Genomic DNA, 19,657 nt, shown 5'->3' with positions numbered 1-19,657 from the left:
TATATTCTGCAGTTTAGAATTGATCTTAATTTTCCTTCTTTCCCATTAACTCTTTGTCTAATTATCTACATAATCCAAGTACCTGTGAATTTGTCAATCAAAAATTCACTGTTGGGAAGATGCTACCTTGGCAGCATGAGTGACCAGCACTGCTTTAACACCACAGCTACTGTCTGAGTTAGAAGCTCACCAAAAGTTCTTTTGAGAGCAGGGCAGCACTTAGAGGCTCTGAGCAATATTTTGGGCCCTGAATAATATGTGCCCTGCCTGGGAGGAAGAGAGATTTTTGTGTCTGCATCTGTGTATAGCATGTCTAACATTAATATGCTCTCACAAGGCCGCATTGCTGTTACTTGTTCCTTGCCTAAGAAAGCCAAGTATCTTGCTATTCCATATTCAGAGGCCATGGACATTTTCGTTAAAGTTATTTGCTGTGGAAATAATTATGGAATTGTAGGTATTTCCTGTATTTTTTTTCCTAATGGCTCCCTTTCAGTTCTTTGGTAAAGCAGGGAAAACAGTATCAGTTCTTCCTCAAACACGGGTGTTTTTCTAGTCTAGTTTCATAACTATGTCACATGTTAACATTCTTTTATTATCAAATGAATACTGCTCCATGATGAGTCCATAGCCTGGGCTACGACTGCGCTGGATGCACTTTATTAGCATAGGATTGCCATGAAATACATTGTTTGCAATGAGGAGAGTTTTGTAGCTCTTGCTACCTCCTTTGTGTCTTTCATATAATAATGCCCTCCCAGACAAATAAATAAATTAAGAAAGAAAGAATGGTCCTTATAAAGGCATATTTTGTCAGCAATAGCATGACATGGACGAGCGGCTTCTGCTAGCACAGATAAGTCATTCAGATTTAGACAGTGAGGCTGGAAACACTCTGTAGTAACAAAAAGGGGATTTATGGTTGGACTTGATGATCTCGAAGGTCTTTTCCAACCATAATGATGCTATGATTCTAAAATGAACCATCCACGTGGGACCTCACATGGAAAACCAACACAGCCAGATGCAGGGCATGGCAAAGCAGTGCCAGCAGCAGCACAAGGTGCAGGCTTGCTCCACAATTAAACTCCTTCTATGCTAGGCAAAGGATTGCATGGACATGGCACTATGGGCACAGGTCTAAGTGCCAGCGGTGTAAACTCCCATTATGTCACCCTTGAAAAGCCCCTGGGGTTGCTGCATTTGTTTTGCCTTCAGCAGGAGGAAGGAGCAGCAATGAAGCAAAGCTGGCGCTGTTAGCCCGTACGTGCTCCGACAAGGTGCTTCTCTGCAGCGTAGATATGCAGTTTAAGGTAAAAAATGGGTTCTTTAGTCATCTGTCAAAAATCTCTGCAGACTGTGCCGCTATTTAGGATGCGCCCAGCTTACAACAGATTGCAAACTGAGCGCAGCATGGGGCCCCTTACCACTTAAAGGCCGTGTTGCAGCAAGGATGGCATCTCATTAGAGCACCACCCTGGGGGAGCCACCTCAGGCTGCTGCCTTTGGGTTTCGAGGAGAAAAAAGGCAAAGAAGATTTCTGGCACTTATCTTTCATTATCTGGCTGCCACAGGTTGACAGTAATTGTGGAATAAATTAGCCTCCTATCCAAAAGCATGAAAATAAAGACACAAACGGAGCAACTTTCAACAAAGTAAATTGAAAGTAAACATCATCCCTTTGGAAGTGCTGCTCTGAGTCTCAGGGTCAGCAGGGTTCCCTCCCGCTGGTGTTAGGAGACCACGAAATGTGTGTAGATATCATTGATACCAACGCACTGATGCAATGTGCACGCTGTCAGAGCGGGATGCTAATGAAAACAGGACCACCAGCCCCCCCTGCAGAGCAGGAATAGCTAGAGGCCTGTCTGCATGGGGACAGCGAGGACAATTAATCCAAATTAACTAAAGGTGTGCATTTGAAGTAGATTAGTTAAACTGCATTAAGCCCCTGCGTGGATATTCTCATTCAGAATTAAAAATGGCCTAATTCAATTTAGGTTAATTGAATTCCAAAGTAAATTATGATGCGTCAAAGACATTTTACCCTAAAGATCCGAATCAATGAAAGGCCAGTGGCTACAATGCTGAATGGAAAGAGAAATTAGCAGCAAGAGCTTGTGACAGCATCTTGGTTGGGAGCTCATGAATATTGCTGCCGTTTGCATAAAAGAAAAGAAAAAAGCAGGGTTTTATAGCAAACATCAAAAGAGCTGATGGAAAAGCTTCAACTGCAGTAAGCAAGCATTTCCTGAACTGCTGAAGACCTTGGCGTCCACGGGCCCTACACCCCAACTCCAATTGTTTCAGCACCAATTTTGGAGCTGCTCTACTTCCAGAAGGAGAGGAAGGGGTCTCGGCCTTCACCCTCCAAAGCTGCGCTGTGATTGACCTTGCAAAAGGAAACATCTAGAGGCAGAGACGGAGGAAAGCCCCAAATCGTAGTAAGCAGAGCCATCCCCTTGGCTGCTGAGTTAGAATCCCTGCTGGACCTCTCCCGGCTGGGACTTTTCCCAGTCTAGAAACTTGTGAACGTAAGGTAATCCCATTAATTTCCATCTCCATGCTATTTCTGGGACTCTGATTTTTTCAGAACAACTGGCAGATCCTATGGCTGCACTTGCTCTCTTCTAACTCCTTCCTCTGGCATTTATTGCCTCTGTCAGCTCCCAAAACAAATCCAGCACCCCCAATCAGGTGGCAAAGTCCCCAGACCAAGGGGACCATGGCCTATGATTCCCACTACCACCCTAAGGAAAATCAGATCACTAGGCAAACAGGACAGCCTTTCTAAAAGGAGGAATCCCACCCACCCCTTGAGGAACCAACAGTAAGAGACTCAAGCTCATGTCGGCCAAAGACTCAAGCCCAGGCCAGCAGCTGCTTCTACAGACATTAGAATGTCACTTGCTTCCTGTCCAGTAGCCCCCATTCCTGCAGGGCTAGAAATCAGAGCTTTCTATCCACAAAGGTCAGACATGGTGAGGCTTTTATGGATAAAAGGGCCATGTAATATGATCCCGAGAGTCTTAATGTGCATTTACTTTAGTTCTCCTCCTGCCCTTGGGACCCATGGGAACTCAGCCATGTCCTTTTTCTTCCTGTCACACCCTTTCACAAAGCCAGCAAATCCTTTTGACTCTATCCTGCATACCTGCACCCCATAGATGCATCTAACCGGGCTCTGTGCACTAGGTCATGGGATCAATGCGATGCTTCTGGTGGAAGCACGTAAGGGGACGTATCCCTCTGATGGGGGCTATGACAGGAACACCCCCCGGGCAGGGCTGTAGCAGTACAGCAGTGCCCAGCACCTAGCAGAAACTTCCACACTGGGATTTCTGCCAGGCATTTCACAGGGAGTCTTTTCCCAGGCCCTTGTCTCCCTCGTAAACTGCATCCCAACCCCAGGGACAGCCACTACTGTAAGAAGCAGATCTGGAGTGAGCTTGTCTTAACAACGCTTTTACACAGCCCTGCCCTGTCCTGCTCAACTGCACTCCTGTTTCACATCCCTGCTTCTGGAAGAAGTATTCCAGCTGGAACTTCTCTCCTTTATTACATCCCCTGCGAGCACACTCAAGTCCCCAGCACTAGCCTCCTGCAGACCTATTGCCAGTGCCTTTGTGTCAGTGGTTTCTCAAAATATGATGACTGGAAATCACCAGGAGGTTTTTCAGATGCTTGGTAGTGAAATCCACCCCGTGTGCCTGCCAGGAAAACCTCTTCCCATTTCTTGGCACTTCTTTGCTTATCCTGGGGTCAATGTGGTTTCAAAAGAAATGAAAGCAGGCATGAGCAGGGCACTCGGTGCCACTGCTTTCCAACTGCTGGCCCCGTGGCAAGTGAAAGACTCTTCTGGATGAAAACTGCAATGCTGTGCAAGGCAGAAGTTCCACTGCCACATATTCAGACATGTTTTTTTTAAAAAACAATGCCATGCATGGCAGTAACTAGAGTTACCAGGTGTGCTTTCACCCACACTGCTAACTCTCCCATCAGTGGAATTCAGAGGCAGGGCTCTGCAGCAGCCTGTACCTACTTTTTGTGACAACGCCTTCCAGGTGGATGATGTTGGGGTGGTCAAACTGCCCCATGATGCTTGCTTCTCCCAGGAAGTCTCGTCTTTGCTTCTCTGTGTAGCCCACTTTCAGGGTTTTGATAGCCACCGGAAACTCGCGTTTTCCCTGCAGTTTCAGCCGCCCACTGCAGACTTCTCCAAATTCCCCTTCAGAAAAAAATGGAAAGAAAGGGATCACAGCATGCCTAAGGAGTGCACAGCATTTGTCTGTCTAGGGGAAACAAGCAGAGCACACAGCCCATCTCCTGTAGAGTGCTAATCAACAGTACGCTCTCGGAGTGAAAAGCAGAACATCCCAGTGATGAGCTATCCAAATAGCCAGCAAAACACACACCAAGCAATCCACAAGCCCAAGAAAACTAGGAAGCTGCAAATCTGGGCCTTCTAGAAAGATAACCAGAGACAAATGAAACATTCATAGAAATAGATCTTATTCCTTTCTATAGGTTGGCTGCTCCAGGAGTTGATTTTCTTATACTTAAACAGTTATTTTTTTGTTTTTTCCTTTTCATGATGTTTTTTTCTACTAGATTTCAGAGTTTGGTCATATTCTGTATCATTTCCCCATGCAGATAACTGAAAAACACAAGCAGGTTGCTTCTCAGCCCTCTCCTGGTAAGTTAAATAGATGCAACACTGTTAGCCTTCCACAACAATATATATTTTTATAGATCATAAACCCTTTCCAATTTTGCAAGCACTTTTTTTTTAAGTAACCCAAATGATATTTTTTCTGGTGAACAGCAAATGATCTCCAAAAGTACAATTTCAGAAGATGCAATGTATTCCTAAAATTGGATGTATGTCTAAACAAACTTAACTGGAAAGAAAGTAGAAAATTAATCATTTTGTTCAAAGATTTAAATGCTCTAGGCTTTTCTTTGTGCATTTCATCTCAAATGACTTTTTATCCTTAATTTCTGCTTTGAAATTGACATTAGTGGGGGAGGAGAGAAAGGTTTAAATGGTGGAAAGAACCTGAGATTTAAGTGAATCATTTCCCTTAAAATCCATAGAAATAATTTGGCTTGATCCCAACTGACTATTTTTGGCTATTTTAGTTCAGCCAGTGAATTCCAACATTTCAGATGACAGGCTTTTCCCGGACTTCAGCTGGAACAAGGGTTTACTCCACATTGCTTGCAAAGTGCCTAATAAGACAAATAGTGACGGACGGTCTCTGATTTCTAGTGTTAAGAAAGGAAAGGCTCCTGGGTCGCCAAGGGGCAGGGGAAGCATTTCCATACCAGCTCCAATAACTCTTTCAATTGTTATGCATGAAGCTTCTATTTCCTTGGCAAACTCGTGCACGGCCTGATTCGGGTCCTCGTAGGTATGGGGGTCGATGTAGGTTCTTACTCCGGGCAGCTTAACTGTGGACACAAATCACAACATTAACACCACGTGGCATAGGAAACGAGGATAACAAGCTGAATTTTGTTGGAAAAAATAATAGATAACACTTTGTAATGCTTTGTGCTTTGAAATGCTGTGCAAGTTAGTGCCCTCGGATGTTCAGTTGGTATGTAACATCCATATGACCTCACTGCATTGCAAAAACAGATGACAGTGTTCTGCTAGAAGGACACGTGATGTTGGAAGTCCTCGTTTTAGGCCCTGGAATCATTCCAATGTCCCTAGGTGATCTTGGGCCATTAGTTCCGAATCTGCATGCTGCAGGGCCTCGCTCCTAATTCTCACTACAAAGCTTTATAAAGCCTTTCAGGTTTTTGATAACATCAGACAGGTCTCATCAGAAGGCAGCAGCTCAAGCAAAGCAACCAGCCCTCTTGTGGAATAGGGGCATCAGGAAGGAGGGCATAATGAAAAAAAAAAAAGAAAATAAAAAGTGAAGGGATGACTGGCAAAGCCAGTTGAATAGATGAGGATTGATGCAGAATAGCAATAAATTCTGCCCTACCAGTCACATACTATGTAATCAGTCATCAGCCACATTATTTCACATGTAATTGCTAAGATTTAAATGAACAGAATACCTGCAGTAGAACAAAACCTGTGGTTTATATCATAATAAGTATAATCAATATCAGGCTTTTTCTCTGGGACTTGAGAAGGAAAAAGTATTTTCATTATCCTTATTATAAGTTTGTTTTGACAATCTTTAAGGCTACCCACATGAAAAACTGCTCATCAGTCTCTCACAAGAGCTACATTACACTGGCTCTTAATTGATTTGCTTCCTGCTGCCTTCATTACACAGCACTAATGGAAATCTCGCTCAAGATGCTTTTGCCTTTCCCACACCTAAGAGCTCCTGGCTGTTCCGCATCCACAGGCCTCACAACACATTACAGAGGAAGGATTTTGAGGCGCTGGCTTTGGCACGTCCAGAAAGACTGACGGTAGCCATACGTCTGAATATTTAAGTAACACCATATGAATTTGTGCATTCAGACAAGCGTAAAGGCACCGCCACAGCATTCCTGTAAGCTTGCAGTGAGCGGGAAGTAGGAATTATTCCTTACTCCATGGCCAGGAGTAGCTGTGGGCTAGGTCCTCACTGCTGGTAGGGGTTGAGCGAGGTTTAAAACAGGTATTCTGGACACAGACATCCAGACTGCAAAAACGTAATGCGGTTATGTGTCAGCCAGGCAAAATTAATAGCATCCCGAGGCAGTCAGCAAGACAGGAACAAAATAAAATGTCTCACTAGACAGATTTGTTGCAATCAGATCACTCAGTTTGACCCATCCTGGAAAAAATGTAGACAGGAAGAGCTGGACACGTGTAAAGCTGGCTGAAGTTAATGGGACTGCTCAAGGGCAGAGTGAAGCCTGGGCTCAGTTCTCAGTGGGACTTGGAGGAGGGGAATATGGGGACTTCTGAATAATCAAATTAACTGGATTCTTCTGTGAATTACCAGCAAAACAGTTTCTGCAAAAACTCCCACTTTTATTTCTCATTACTACGGCCAGCCAAAAGCATGTGTACACAGCTCTCCTCTTTACTCACTGTGGCCGTTATGAAAATGCATCTTCTCTTCTTCTGGGTCTTGTTTAGCCTTGCTGTAACCACAGCGCCTGGAAAAAAACAGAAGAAGGTGGCTTTGGTCTCTGGTATAGCTGAACCCCACTCTTTACTTCAATCACAAGAAGCACAAAAACCCAGAGCAGTGATGAGTGATAACTCTCAAGTGGCCAGATTGCTGCTGTCCCAGTTTTAGCTCATCAAGCTACTTGGTATTTCCCTAACGTGATTCAGGGCCCAAGGCCCGCTCATTTTCAATTGGCCTTGTGCTTCCAAATCCCACACATGCTCCATCTACCATACATCTAATTTAGCTATTATTAGGAAGAAAACAGCAAGAACAGGAAGGACAATGGAAGGAGAATGGGATGAAACATTAAATTCACAGAAGTGGAATCTCCTGGACCGCAGAGCCCCAGCCCCTCTCTTAGAGGTATCATGACATCTACACTGTGTGTTCCCACTCACACTGAGCATTTGTACAGGACTATCAATTCGAAGGGTTTAGAAAACAGCCCTGGGCCAATATCCCCACCTCGTATGCATGCAAAATGATGGGATAAAAAATGAATACCTGTTGCCTCACGGCCTTCAAGGATCACCTATGTATTTCTGGCTCTGCTTCCTTTAGCAGAGAGCTGCTATCTCTGGCTGGTCAGCTCTCATCCATGCAATCTCCCCAGCCCGTAGCAAGAGCTAATGCTCTGGCATTAGCACCCCGCAATGAAAAGCATGCTGCTGAATCCCACACCGGAGCTGCAAACGCTGCTAACGTGAGCGCTGCAGCTCCCCCAGGGATCCCTCCTGTTAACACCTGGCTGCCGTCCCCTGATGGATCCTGCACCCTTCTCGCTGCTTTTCTAGGCGACGTTTCCACATTATCCGTAAGCGGCTGCTGAGGTGGTGTCTGGGACATGCTACAGTCAGACAATACCCTGGAAAGCTGCAGTCTGGGAGCAACGCAGGCACAGCCATCTGCTATATACACACACGTATATAGCGAGGAGCCTGCGATACAGTACACACGATGCACAGGCAACCAGCATCCTTCCCAAGCACCCGATGCAACAAGGGGATATATGGATCAGATCACCCTTAAAGCAAAATGCAGGGACCAAGACAGAGCACCACAGCTTGGAAGAGGGATGAATCTGAACCAGCCGCCTGAACCCCGCTGGTGCGCACAGACAGATCCCGAGCTGAGAAACTTGCCATCTGCTCTCCCACTGTTTGGGGTGAGGGGATGCGAGTGCTCCAGTGCAATTCACAGCATGCAAGGACACACGGTTAGCAGAAACAAAACAATAATCAGGAAGAGGCAGCAATGAGCATCTGTACAAAACAAGACCTCGGCATGAAGTCCCGTTACAGGGAACCGCTGCTGCCTTGTTGGAGGAGCCAAACAGCCATACAGGTCAGTATTCTGTAAAGTAATCTTTAGGATTGGGATGGGGGAATGTGGTTACAAAATACCTGCTCAAAAACTCAGATTTCCCCTCATAAATACGTTTCAATTCATCTTTGTGTTACTGAATACTTATGCAAAATCATCTCTGTTGGCCTTTTAAAACAAATGCCCTTATCTCTTCCTCAGGTTTGGAGTACTTCATCTCTAAAAAGAAGAATTTTCTTACTAATTGCATCTCAGGATGACTCAGTTGTAAAGAGCTGCAAATACTAAAACTGAAAAGAAGGGAGGGAAAATAGGAGGGGAGCAGGTGATCCCGCTGGCACAGCAATCTCAGCACACCTCGTTGCAAAACCGCCAGTGCTGTACTGCATTGGGACACACTCAGAAGGCCAAGGGAAACAACCTGAGCCTCCCGGAGCCGTGTGGTGCACGCAGCAAGGCGGCACATTAACATACTAAACCAGGCTCTGCTGCCCCCGAGCATCGCTCAGACAAGCCTCGATGAGCAGCACCGAAGTGCAGGTGCAGTTACTGTGTCGTGGCTCTGCAGCCACAGCTCAGCATCACTAACAACCTACCTGCAAAACCTTCCCCTTACTCCCTTTGGAGCCTTTTGCAGCTTCCTTACACCACTTGGAGAAACAGCCCATGATTACGTTGCCTGGAGCTAAACTGCACTCCTTCCCTTCTGTTCTGTTAAATGCCACACAACAGAAGTTTTCCCCTGCTCCCTTCCCACAACAAATCCTTTAAAAATCTGCAATTTGAAGTTAGCAGTCCTGCTGCACTACACAACACAGCTTACCAGCAGATAAATTAATAAAATTTTTGCTATTAAAAGATATTTTGGGGAGAAAAGAATTCTACTTTTTTGAGATAATACGTTTCTGCATGTGTATTTGTTCTTAATATTTATTAGAAAAAGCTGAAAATTGAAGGTCACCTGATAGAAGAATCATTCTCTCATTTACTGTCATTGCACAAAACATAGATCTTCTAAATGTTTTCTATAGCCTGTACAGCAAAAGTATAAAGATTCTGATCCTCATTTTATCTTCCAATGCGCTTGAGACACTTGGCTAAAGAGATGACGTATTTCAGAAGCACGTCTGAATCCCAAGGCATTTACTTCTGCTGTAGATTCGTCCCAGTTTCTGAATCTAGAAAGCAAATATCTTCCTTACACAACTCCATGTTTTTCAATAAAAATATCAAAGGGTTGAAAAAAAGGAGAGATTTTAAATATTCTTAGGGCATCAGGTCTTATTTAGAAGCTACTTGCAGACTGGCAGGCAGCTCATCAAATATTGATGGGGCAGATTATAAAAGTGAAGTTGTAAAATGATTCCTATATAGGTTCATAAATTATAAAATGGACAGGTAGAAAGATGAAGAACCTAACCGGGAGACCAATGCCTACTGCGTTGTTTGGCAGAAGCCAAGTCAGAGACAGAAACCATTCCAGTGGCAAAAAAAGGAGCCAGCGTGATGCTTGTGCTCCTCAGACTGACAGAGATGGTTTGTGCCTCAACCTGAGATGCATCCCCAAAGCGGGGGCACCCCCAAAAGCCTGAGGAAAGGCGCTCCCATTTCCCCACCTGTGGCCATTGGCCCGGGGGACTGTTCCTCATTGGGGCTGGACCAAGCTTAAGGCCAAAGGCTGAGATGTGGCAGGTTTTTAGATACTACTTACAGCCACATGCCAAAACATTCGAGCACATGGCCAAGGTGTGCCTGGAAATAGGGAGAGCACTGGAAGTTCCCAGTGAGGAACGGGACGTCGCTCGGAGTGCTGCACCCAAGCCCTCCTGAGCTGCCATCTCGCCGGAGGCTGGCAAGAAGCCCCGTGTTGCTGCTTGCTCAGGGTCAGTTCAGAATTGCTGGTTGCTGAAGCAGTAAGCCCGTAGGACATGGTGCAGGGCAGGGCTGTGGTCCACCCAGGTGAACAAAGCAAGTGGCCTCTGTCCACCTAGCCAAGATCCCGGGGCCTTGGTTCACATGTGGAGACTGTCACCTGTTTAACAAGCAACTTTATCCTTTGCAAATGACCCTGAAACTGAGTCAGGCAAAAGCCTCCCTCTAGTGAGACTGCTCCATGGCTGATTATGATTCTAGAATATACTTAGTATCACAAAACCAGGGAACACTCAAGGGACTAGCCTAAATTGCATTACTTTTACACACTGTTCCATTTTTCTGTTTCCCTTCCTCCTGCTATCATTTCACTTCCCTGCCTTTTGATCACATATCTGTAGTGAGTTATTTCCACTGCATGAGCCCGATCTCTTGTCTGAAGCAACCTGGTGCAACCCCTGAAGGCTCATTCAGCTCCTCCTCTACAAGCACTGCGAGTCCTAGACCTCGGAGAACACGATCCAAAGAGGAGAGCCATGTAACAGACGAGGAGGTTACGAGCCAAGATCTTCGTCTCTGCCCAAAGACACTCAAGCTGACCTGCCGAGACGGAGCCAGCGCAGGTTCCCTTGCTGACGACTGACGACTCGCTGCCTTTTCCATTGTTTTCCCAGACACCACAAGGCTGCATGATCCTGTATTTGACCTCTGATTGACTTTGATGCCCTAGAGAGGAAGTCTCCGAATTCCAGCCGCAGTATTTTTAGCCTCCAGTCTCTCTCTGCCTTTGAGCTGAATGACTCCTGGCTTTCCTAAGTTGCCGGGAAAACAATTAAAAATAATTTAAGCAAGATGCCATTTCCCCATCTTGCAGGAAGCTCCCGCTGAAATGATCCCCATAAATCTCTTTAAAGAGCTTGTTCTGACTTCCCCAAACACAGCTGATGGTGCCTGGCCTTAAAAGTCCCTTTTCCCACCTCTCTCTCCCAGGACAGCAGCTTGCTGACACATCAATTGCTCTGCGAGTTAGCAGGAAACCTGCAGAGGGCATTTTGGGGGTCAGTCAGGCTTTCTCTGTGCCTCTCTCTTTCCTTTATAACCACTTTATCTTGCTCCTTTGCTCTGTTCGGTGTGTTCCCTGCTCTTCTGCGCAGGCACATCCAAGACTGTCCATGGCTGCCACCTTCTTGCTGCCTAGTGGAGGAAATCTGGAGGACAAATCCCTGTGCTTCGGTGGCACAGTCATGGCACGCTGCAGAATTACTGCAGGTTCCCCTTTTCACGCAGCCGGTTCCAAACCTGTGACCTCCAGAAACAGCTACACGGACCAGTAGAACTTGTTGCATCCAAACATTTTAAACTGAGCAATCTACCTTTCTAATACTGCTTTTAAGTGCTCAGAAATCATGAAAGCTGATTAAAGAACACTCCACAGGCAAAAAAAAAAAAAAAAAAAAAAAACAACACACACAAAAATCCAACAACCTTCTGCTTCGCGGTCTTTCCAGGCTCCAAACCATGCTTGGAGCACAGCTCTTTCCTTGTGCACCAAGCAAGGGATATTTCCCCTGCTCCTTGTCGTGCAGAACTTACAAAATGCATGAACTTATAAACTTACAAAATGCAAGAGGAGCTCCTGGGTGTAAGGGAGGGGACGTTAGGCTGGCCAGGGCACATGCTAACTGCGGCCCAACAGCTTCCAGACGGTGCCTAGACAAGATCCCATCTCCTTCAGGGGAAGAAACTGCAAACTGTCAGATTTCCTTATTTTCTCCCCAAAGCAGCTGGTTCAGCCATTGTCAGAGCTAAACCATGGGACTAGAGGATGCAGGAATGATCTGCCCTGGCCACTGCTGTGCTCCACAGTAGAGAATAAGCCCTGGCTAACGCTACACAAAGCCTGAGCATCCTCCAGAAAACACTACGAAAGCTTCACACAGCTCCCTAGCTAGGAAGCAAAACCTGCAGCCAATTGCGAATGTGAATGGGAACCTCCACATCCTACAACTGCAAGCAGATACTTCATGGTTGCAATTTCCCGTGTCTCCTAGCCGGCTCCAGAAATTGCTCCAGAAGATTGCCCACACAGCTTACAGATGACTCAAAGCTCTAAACCAGGCTCCCTTTTTGGGAAACAACCTAACTCGCATCCAGATACATGGAGTAAAATTACCCCCCGTCCCCTGCGTGGATGAGTTGGGAAAGAGGAGGGAACAGGACAGCACAGAAGTGGTCAGGCAGCCCAGCACGAGGTGGTCGCAGAATGGGCAGCATGCAGCACAGACACCTGGCGCCCGGCGCCAGCAACGATATGTCCGCGGGGCCCCGGGCATATCCTTGCAAACAGCCCCATGTCATCGGCACCGATGACATACGGCCCATGTCACCGACATGCATGGCACATGCCCTTAAAAATGCTCCCTCCCGCCTGGCCCCTCTCTCTCTTTCTTTCTGGCAAACTACCCTCCACCCTCTGGGTGACAGGAAGCAGATGTGGATGAATCGCCCAGTCACACGTTGTTTGTTATGACATATGGCACTGCTGGCAACGTCTGCGACGATCCACCACGGGGCAATGCATCACGCCGGCCTCGGGGAGCCCTACTCCTGCTGCAGAACCACTGTGCTTCAGGTAAGGCTATTCCCAGGTGTTGAGAGAGACAAGCGGGGTGCAGAGGTCACACGAGAAAGCGATTTGCAGGCCGGTACAAGAAGGGGAAAGCGCGGCGGGCTGCGCACGGAAACACGGAGGTGGGACACCAAACGGGAGCCAGGGCGGGAGGACACTGACCATATTAGGCTCGGATAGGCAACAGCACGCAGAGAAGAAGCCCACCCACAGCCATGATCGCAGCAACTGAAAAGCAAACAAAAAGGCCCAGGATAAGGAATAATCCCACTGCCCTGGCAAGGTGCAAATACATTCGCAACATTTTCACACGCGCTACTTGTTCGTTAGCACTGCTTGGGTCTTCGGGTCTAATCAGTGTGTGTTCACCTGGCATCCGGCTGCACGACTGCCTGCAATCCTGCTCGGAAAACGTGCACAGGTTCTGGTTACCGAACGTATTAAAGTAACGTATACTTCAACACTGAACGTGTTAAAGTAAAATTGAACAGGCAGATCTTCAGCATGATATGTAAGCACGAGCCCAGTGATATTGACAGATACCCCAGTTAAGGGCAGCTAAAGATCTCGCTTGTTGTTTCTCATAAAATCATCAGCATGTAGCATTCTCAAAAATATTTGTGCTCTTCCCATTTTTAAAGTATAGCTTACAATGCCTGAACACATTAAAATAGCCTGTTTTGACAAAATTAACATTCTGCAATTGCACTTCCTTAAATTATGATGCAAAATAACTTCAGGCATGCAATGATTTACAGAATTATATACTGGGTTATGTGCTTACTTAAATTACAACTGTTGAAAAATGTCTCTCCGCTCCTTTTGCATCAGTGAAACAACTTACAAGCATTTTATAAGCAGCGATGCCAATTCTTTCACCATAGTTGATAATATTTGGTATTTTTGTAATGTCCCAGCTCCTGGAATCATATTAACTTGGGGGAACCTCTGCTGTCATTAAATTTCTCCATTGATACATGTTAACCCTGGAGGTCCAAAATCCAAAAACACACAAAAGGAAGTGGAATGTATATATTTTGAGTCAATTCTGCTCTTTCTGGGCTAAACTCACAAGATTTGAGTGAAGGGGACTGGCAAGTCTCTGGAAGATCTCTGTGGTTCCAGTTAGGCTGTGAGGACTCTAACTTCGTTAGCAAACAACATTTTATCAAGGAGCCCTTTTTCACCCCGGGCATTTTCTAACAGTTGCTGTCATCAGACCTTCCACATTGCTCCGCATCCAAAGTCAAGGTTTTTGAAACAACACTTCAATTAAGCTGAAAGCACCCGTTTCCCTAAAAGATCTCACGGTCTTCTGAAACAGAAAAATGTTCGGATGGCTAATCAGAAACTGAGCTGCTCTGAAACAAAGTCTGTTTGCAGCAGTGAGTGCAGAATACTTAAAATCTCACTCATGCTCACTCTCTTTTTAGGTTGGGGAAATGCTCAGATGCGAGTGAGCTTTGATGCCTTGATATATCCTTACTCCAGGACACCAGCCACATCATGCTTTGCTCTCCGCTCTCATTTAGGATCAAAATAGTGAAACATGTAACATCAGAGAAAATCTAGGGCTACTGGAAACAAACTAAACTGGTTCAGTGGAGAACAAAATTTGCTTTCTAGCCCAAGGAGCTTTGGGAGTAAACGGAGTACTTGGCCTCAGCAGTTAATGCAAAGGAGGATTTATCATTGATAATGGTTAAAGGACCTTTTCATTTGGGAAAGATACTTGACAAAACAAAACAAAGCAATACAAACACTTCAGAATATACAAACTCTGAGGCCAACAAAACTGGTATTAAAATGTCTGCCAGCAAGCTGACTTTTTACCTCAAAATCTCTTAGATCAGCTTAAGGTTAAGAGCTGTCACTTCCATATGCTGGTGAAGGTTATTGAACAACCACTTACACTGTAAAACCTCCTTTGCTGGAAAGCGCAAGGAGCTGAGGTGGCAGCATCTCCACTAGCCTGTCTGCAAGCCGGTGTGATCCGTGTGCAGGAGGCCCCAGCGCAGGGCAACGGCTGCAGATGGCCGGGGACAACGCAGAGGGCCTGCAGCTGCAGCGGGTCCTGCAGGACTTCTTTGCTGAGAGCCGAGTCCCACTTCTTGGCTAGACCAACCTATGGTTTTCAGCACTCTCGGGTCAGAAAAGCTGGCACTCTTTCTGTTGCAGCAAAGGTGACCTTGTACTGCCTAGGTGGTTCTATCTGCAGAACAAACTTCCTTGAATGTGTGCCAGGAGCACTTATCACAGCCCGGCACTGTTTCAAGACCAGGACTGCATGCTTGCTTCATGAAATACATATGATGGACCCCAATGCTTGTGTGCCTTCTATCAGGCAATTTACTACAGATCTGCAGATGACCCAGACAACTTTGGAAATCAACTCCGTTTTTAGAGACTAGATGCAGCTTGGTGACACTCTGCCCTATATAGCTGCAGCTGGTAAGGCTTGAAAGTTAAAGACTTGGAAGTGTGCTAAATGAAAGCCTCCTTCTTTGCTTTTAATAAGCTGCTCTAATGGGATGTTCTTTAGAGGCAAGCAATTAGAGACTAAAATGCTTGAGGCTTTTGGGGGAGAATTTTCTAATCCTTCACGCATCCTCATGAGAGGGCAGTGATGACTGCCTGCATCCTTAGCTCAGAAGGTCAGCACAGCACCCAGCACCTGATGAGTCAAAGCACTTACTTCAAACATCACAGGAGTGACACTCTATACTGCAAACTGCTACAAACATATTTCTGGTTTGCTCAGCTTTCTGTTAAGGTCTAAGGAGTCACATCCTCTTCCTGTAATGAAATATCTCATAAACATGTTGAAACATGTCTCTGGGCTCTTGGAGAATAACTGAAAATACAAAAACCTGAGTGGATGATGTATGTACTATCACTATGGGCGAAGGAGGGTATTGTATTTGGAAACATCTCTTAGAAAAAGGTTTTATTACATCTCTCTTTATGACTAAACTTCAAGGAAATACAGATAACCTTTTCTCTAGACAAAACGCCAAGTGTCACATCATGGAGTGCCTCCAGGAGCCGTCAGGCTTATTTCTAACACCACAGGCACGGCAAATCTTTGAAACTGTGGAAGGATGATAAGTTGATGGTCTTTTTCACTCTCCACCCATTGCACAGCTAAGACATTGCAAGATCCCACTTGAAGACAGCCTAATTCCCTAAGTGCATGCTGAATGCATTCCCAGGGGATGCAGGGCCTGCCCAATGCCACCAAAATGCAACACTTCTGAATGAGCATGATGACTCTCCCTCACTGACTGCGGCCTCCTCCTACCCCTGCCAGTCTCAGATGAGGCTTGTGTGTGATATACCCACCAGCCAGCTCACTATTCCTGATGGTCTGTCTGCCCAGCTCCTTCAGCTGCTGCTGGAATAAGTCAGAAATGCTGCTTTAAAGAGCTGTGCACCGGGACCTTCACCACCTGAATCACACCCTTGGTCAGGCTTGGACAGATTGCCTTCTTCTCTAATCCCTCCTCAAAACTGCAGCAATCCAGGCTGCCTTTGGAAGCCTGCTGTGTTTGTATGGATACGCTGAGCCCAGAGGTGTTTTGCTGGAGAAAGGAGATCGTCTGGTTAAGCTGTGTTGGAATGGCAGAATGAGCCACAGGCATTTAGGGAGCTGGGAACAGCGATGGTGACCATGGGCAGCAGATTCCCACCAAGCCCTGGGACATTGGCTACTGGAGGCACTCTTTTCCAGAGAACAAACGCAATGGATGCTCCCCTCCGGGAAAAGGCATCACCAAAGAGCAAAGAGACTGTGACCATGATGTGTGTAGTAAAAATCTTAATCTGAATGGAGGCCTGTTCTTTGTGGATGGCAATCTTAATCCAGCAGAGCAACAGCCTTTCCCACAAAATCCTTCCTGCTGTCAGGTGGATCACGGGGTACACTTGGCAGTAGACAATATCATAAAACAGTTATAGATCATGGGATACAATGTCATATAGGAAGAAAGAAAAACAGGCAGGAATGTAGAGATAAAATTCCTTTAAAATGTCACAATTGACTCACTCTGGAAAAATCTTCCTTACGGAAAATGTTATCTATGAACCGTCTTCCCTGTTTCCTACGGAAATATCAGAAAAGTGACCTATTTTAAGCCCTGACACATCCTGGAAAAAGATGCAGGGGTGGGGAGGATGTTTGTGGACAAATGCATCCGTTCTGACCTCCCACATCATGGAAGGTTGAAAATGCTGGCTCGGGATCTGGAATATTTGTGAACAATCCTCTCAACCCCTCTGCTCCTTGAAAGTCACTTTTTAAAAAGATGCACATATTTGTGTCCAGCAAGTAGCCCTCTGCCACTGCAGGGGTGGATATTTAAAAGTCTAAATCAACCGAGGTCAAGGATGGATGCTCCGGTGCAGAAGCCTCTAATTGCCAGTACCCAGGTGGCAAGATTTGTCTTTGCTTTGTCTTTTGAAGGCCAGTTCCTTGCCAGAAAAAACTTTCTGTATCTGCAAAACACAGGTTGAGGGGTGGGTTTTACTGTTTCCAATATATTTTTGTTAGCTTCTCAAAAAAGCCTCCTCAGCCTCTTTGGAAGATTGTTTTAGAAGGAAAGGTCACCTACAACGGGTAGTTGGCTACAAATGCAGATGCACAGCACACTTGCTAGTTCTTTGGAGCAGTCTTTGCAAAGCAGCTCAGCGCTGACCTAACCGTGTTCCCGTTTAACTCGGTAAATCCCATTTCTTGGCTTAGTGCTACTAAGCTCGAGTGTGTGGGGGACCAGAAGGAGTCGTGGTCCTCAACGCTCCACCTAAGACCCCTTGAGTTTTGTAAACAGGGTTGGTTTGAAGGGCAAAGCAGGAGCTGTGGCTCTCCTTCCCACTGCTGCTCCCTTGCAGGCTGTGGGCACCTCGCTCAGCTGGAACGTGCCTGGCCTCCCACCTAGGTTTATTCCAGGAACTGAAGGGCTGACAGCACATCCCTAACATCTGCAGCACCTCACTGCCCTGACAGGCTGTAGCACCTCTGCTACTGTGTGTGTCTCACACAGGTTTTAAAACAAAACCCTGAATTCAGTGATGTTCCACTAACATACACTTCAATTCAGAACAGTGATACAAGTGGCATCTAATTCAAACATTGCTACGAGAGCAAATTTAGCCTTGCTGCGTCTGTAAAATACATTATGTTCTTGAGGAAAGCACATAATCCTAAGAAAACAATGATCGTAACTCTGTGCTTACTTTAGTGCTTGTATCTGGTTGAATAATAAATTTGCTATCCACTTCTCTTTTTTTTGCTGAGACAAACAAGGTCTGATTTAGTGACTTTTTCATTTGTAATCCTAATTGTCATATAACTAATATGCCTTAATATAAGGAGCACAAGACTTAAAAAGTTATCAGCTATTTTGCCTGCTGGAATTGTGACCTTGGTCAGAGGACACATTATTTCCAGAAAGCTTTTTCTTGAGCATCTGCAAGTAAAATCAGCGCTGAAATGCAGCTTAATTGTTTAGGGCAAAGCACATTTAGTTGTAAATTCCCAGGAAGCTCCAGCTTCAGCGACAAAGTGCACTTCCACAGATGGATGCTGGCATGTGGAAATGCCACTGTGACTAGCACCAAGCTGACCTTTGGGCAGGGCCAGCTGCCAATGGGAAATGCCAAGCTGTTATTTACCTTTGCTCACAAGGAGTAAGAAACTGCAGAGATGCCTTAAAAGCCAAAAGGAAGAGGTTTGGAAACTTCTGCCTTTGGGTTATTTAGGAGAAGGAAAAAAACACTCCTAGAGCTCAGTGAACTCCGGAGTTGTGGGGCTGGGAAAGAACTTCCTGAAGCAAAGACAAGAAGATGCTTTTCCCCATCATTTTCCCCAGCACTGTGAGTGACCCCGCTCCTAACATGCCCAGCACAGGGATGCCATGCAATGACTGTGGGAGCAACGCTCTAATTTTGAGGTGCCCACGGGGCAGGAGGAGCCCAGGAGCAGCACAGAACCGCAGACAGGGAGCTCATCTGCAGGAGCTGCCGTGGCTGGGTCCGCGCTGGTCCACACCTATGAGCTTTTTCTGCTTATCTTTGGAGCTGAGCAGTACCTGCCCTCCTGCATCAGCCAGGGAGGAGGGTTGGGAGAGCATTGGGAAAGCAGCGATGCTTACAGGTGGAGCAACTCCTGGAGCTCAAAACGTCCGTCTTTCCAAAAAATAATTAGTGGAAAGAGCTAGAAAGGGAAATTTAACCCTCTGGTGCCAAATGCTGGAATATATAACCACTCCAAAGACAGCGGAGAGTGTCTTCCAGACACAGTTTAACAGCTTCAAAAACAGATTAGCCTATAACTTGGAATATATTTATCACCCCAGCAATGCCCCAGCATGAAAATCACTTCACAAATTGTCTTGAAATCATATCCAAGCCAAAGCACCATGACTGACATATTTTAGTGGTATATCTGCTTTTTCAAACGAGGAACATTTTTTCTTGTTTTGCTTTCTTCAGTTTCAATCTGCCTGCCAACTTTCTGGGTTTCTGGGGTTTATTTGGCTGTTCTCTGTCACTCAACACACTGGATGAGCTTTAAAAGTCACAAAACTTCAAAGTGGCTAACAGACACTGCAATCCTGAGCCACTTCTCTACCACCGCCAGCTACGGGCCTGGATTCTTCCCAGTCTCTGCAGTCGCAGCTTGAAAAACTGAAAATGA

General features: G+C 45.9%; 1 protein-coding gene across 13 annotated transcripts in view; it reads right to left on the bottom strand.

The window, feature by feature from the left end:
* Positions 1 to 19,657, bottom strand: part of EPHA5 (EPH receptor A5) — a 174,319-nt gene that overhangs the window by 19,907 nt on the left and 134,755 nt on the right. For 8 of the 13 annotated variants that reach the window (XM_088531589.1, XM_088531590.1, XM_088531595.1 and 5 more), the window contains 4 exons: positions 13,126 to 13,191; positions 7,055 to 7,122; positions 5,329 to 5,454; positions 4,043 to 4,228 (listed from right to left, as the gene is read on the bottom strand). In XM_088531589.1, coding sequence (XP_088387715.1) covers positions 4,043 to 4,228; positions 5,329 to 5,454; positions 7,055 to 7,122; positions 13,126 to 13,191 — 446 coding nt within the window. The remainder of the gene's footprint in view (positions 1 to 4,042; positions 4,229 to 5,328; positions 5,455 to 7,054; positions 7,123 to 13,125; positions 13,192 to 19,657) is intronic. The other 5 variants (XM_088531593.1, XM_088531594.1, XM_088531597.1 and 2 more) reach the window with 1 other exon arrangement.

The sequence above is a fragment of the Tinamus guttatus genome, unplaced genomic scaffold, assembly GCF_059628265.1.
Source record: "Tinamus guttatus ecotype Peru unplaced genomic scaffold, ASM5962826v1 Tinamus_guttatus_pri_ptg000423l, whole genome shotgun sequence".
NCBI classification, from domain to species: Eukaryota; Metazoa; Chordata; class Aves; order Tinamiformes; family Tinamidae; genus Tinamus; species Tinamus guttatus.
Note: the sequence above shows the minus strand (reverse complement) of the source record. Positions and strands in the feature narration are given on the sequence as shown.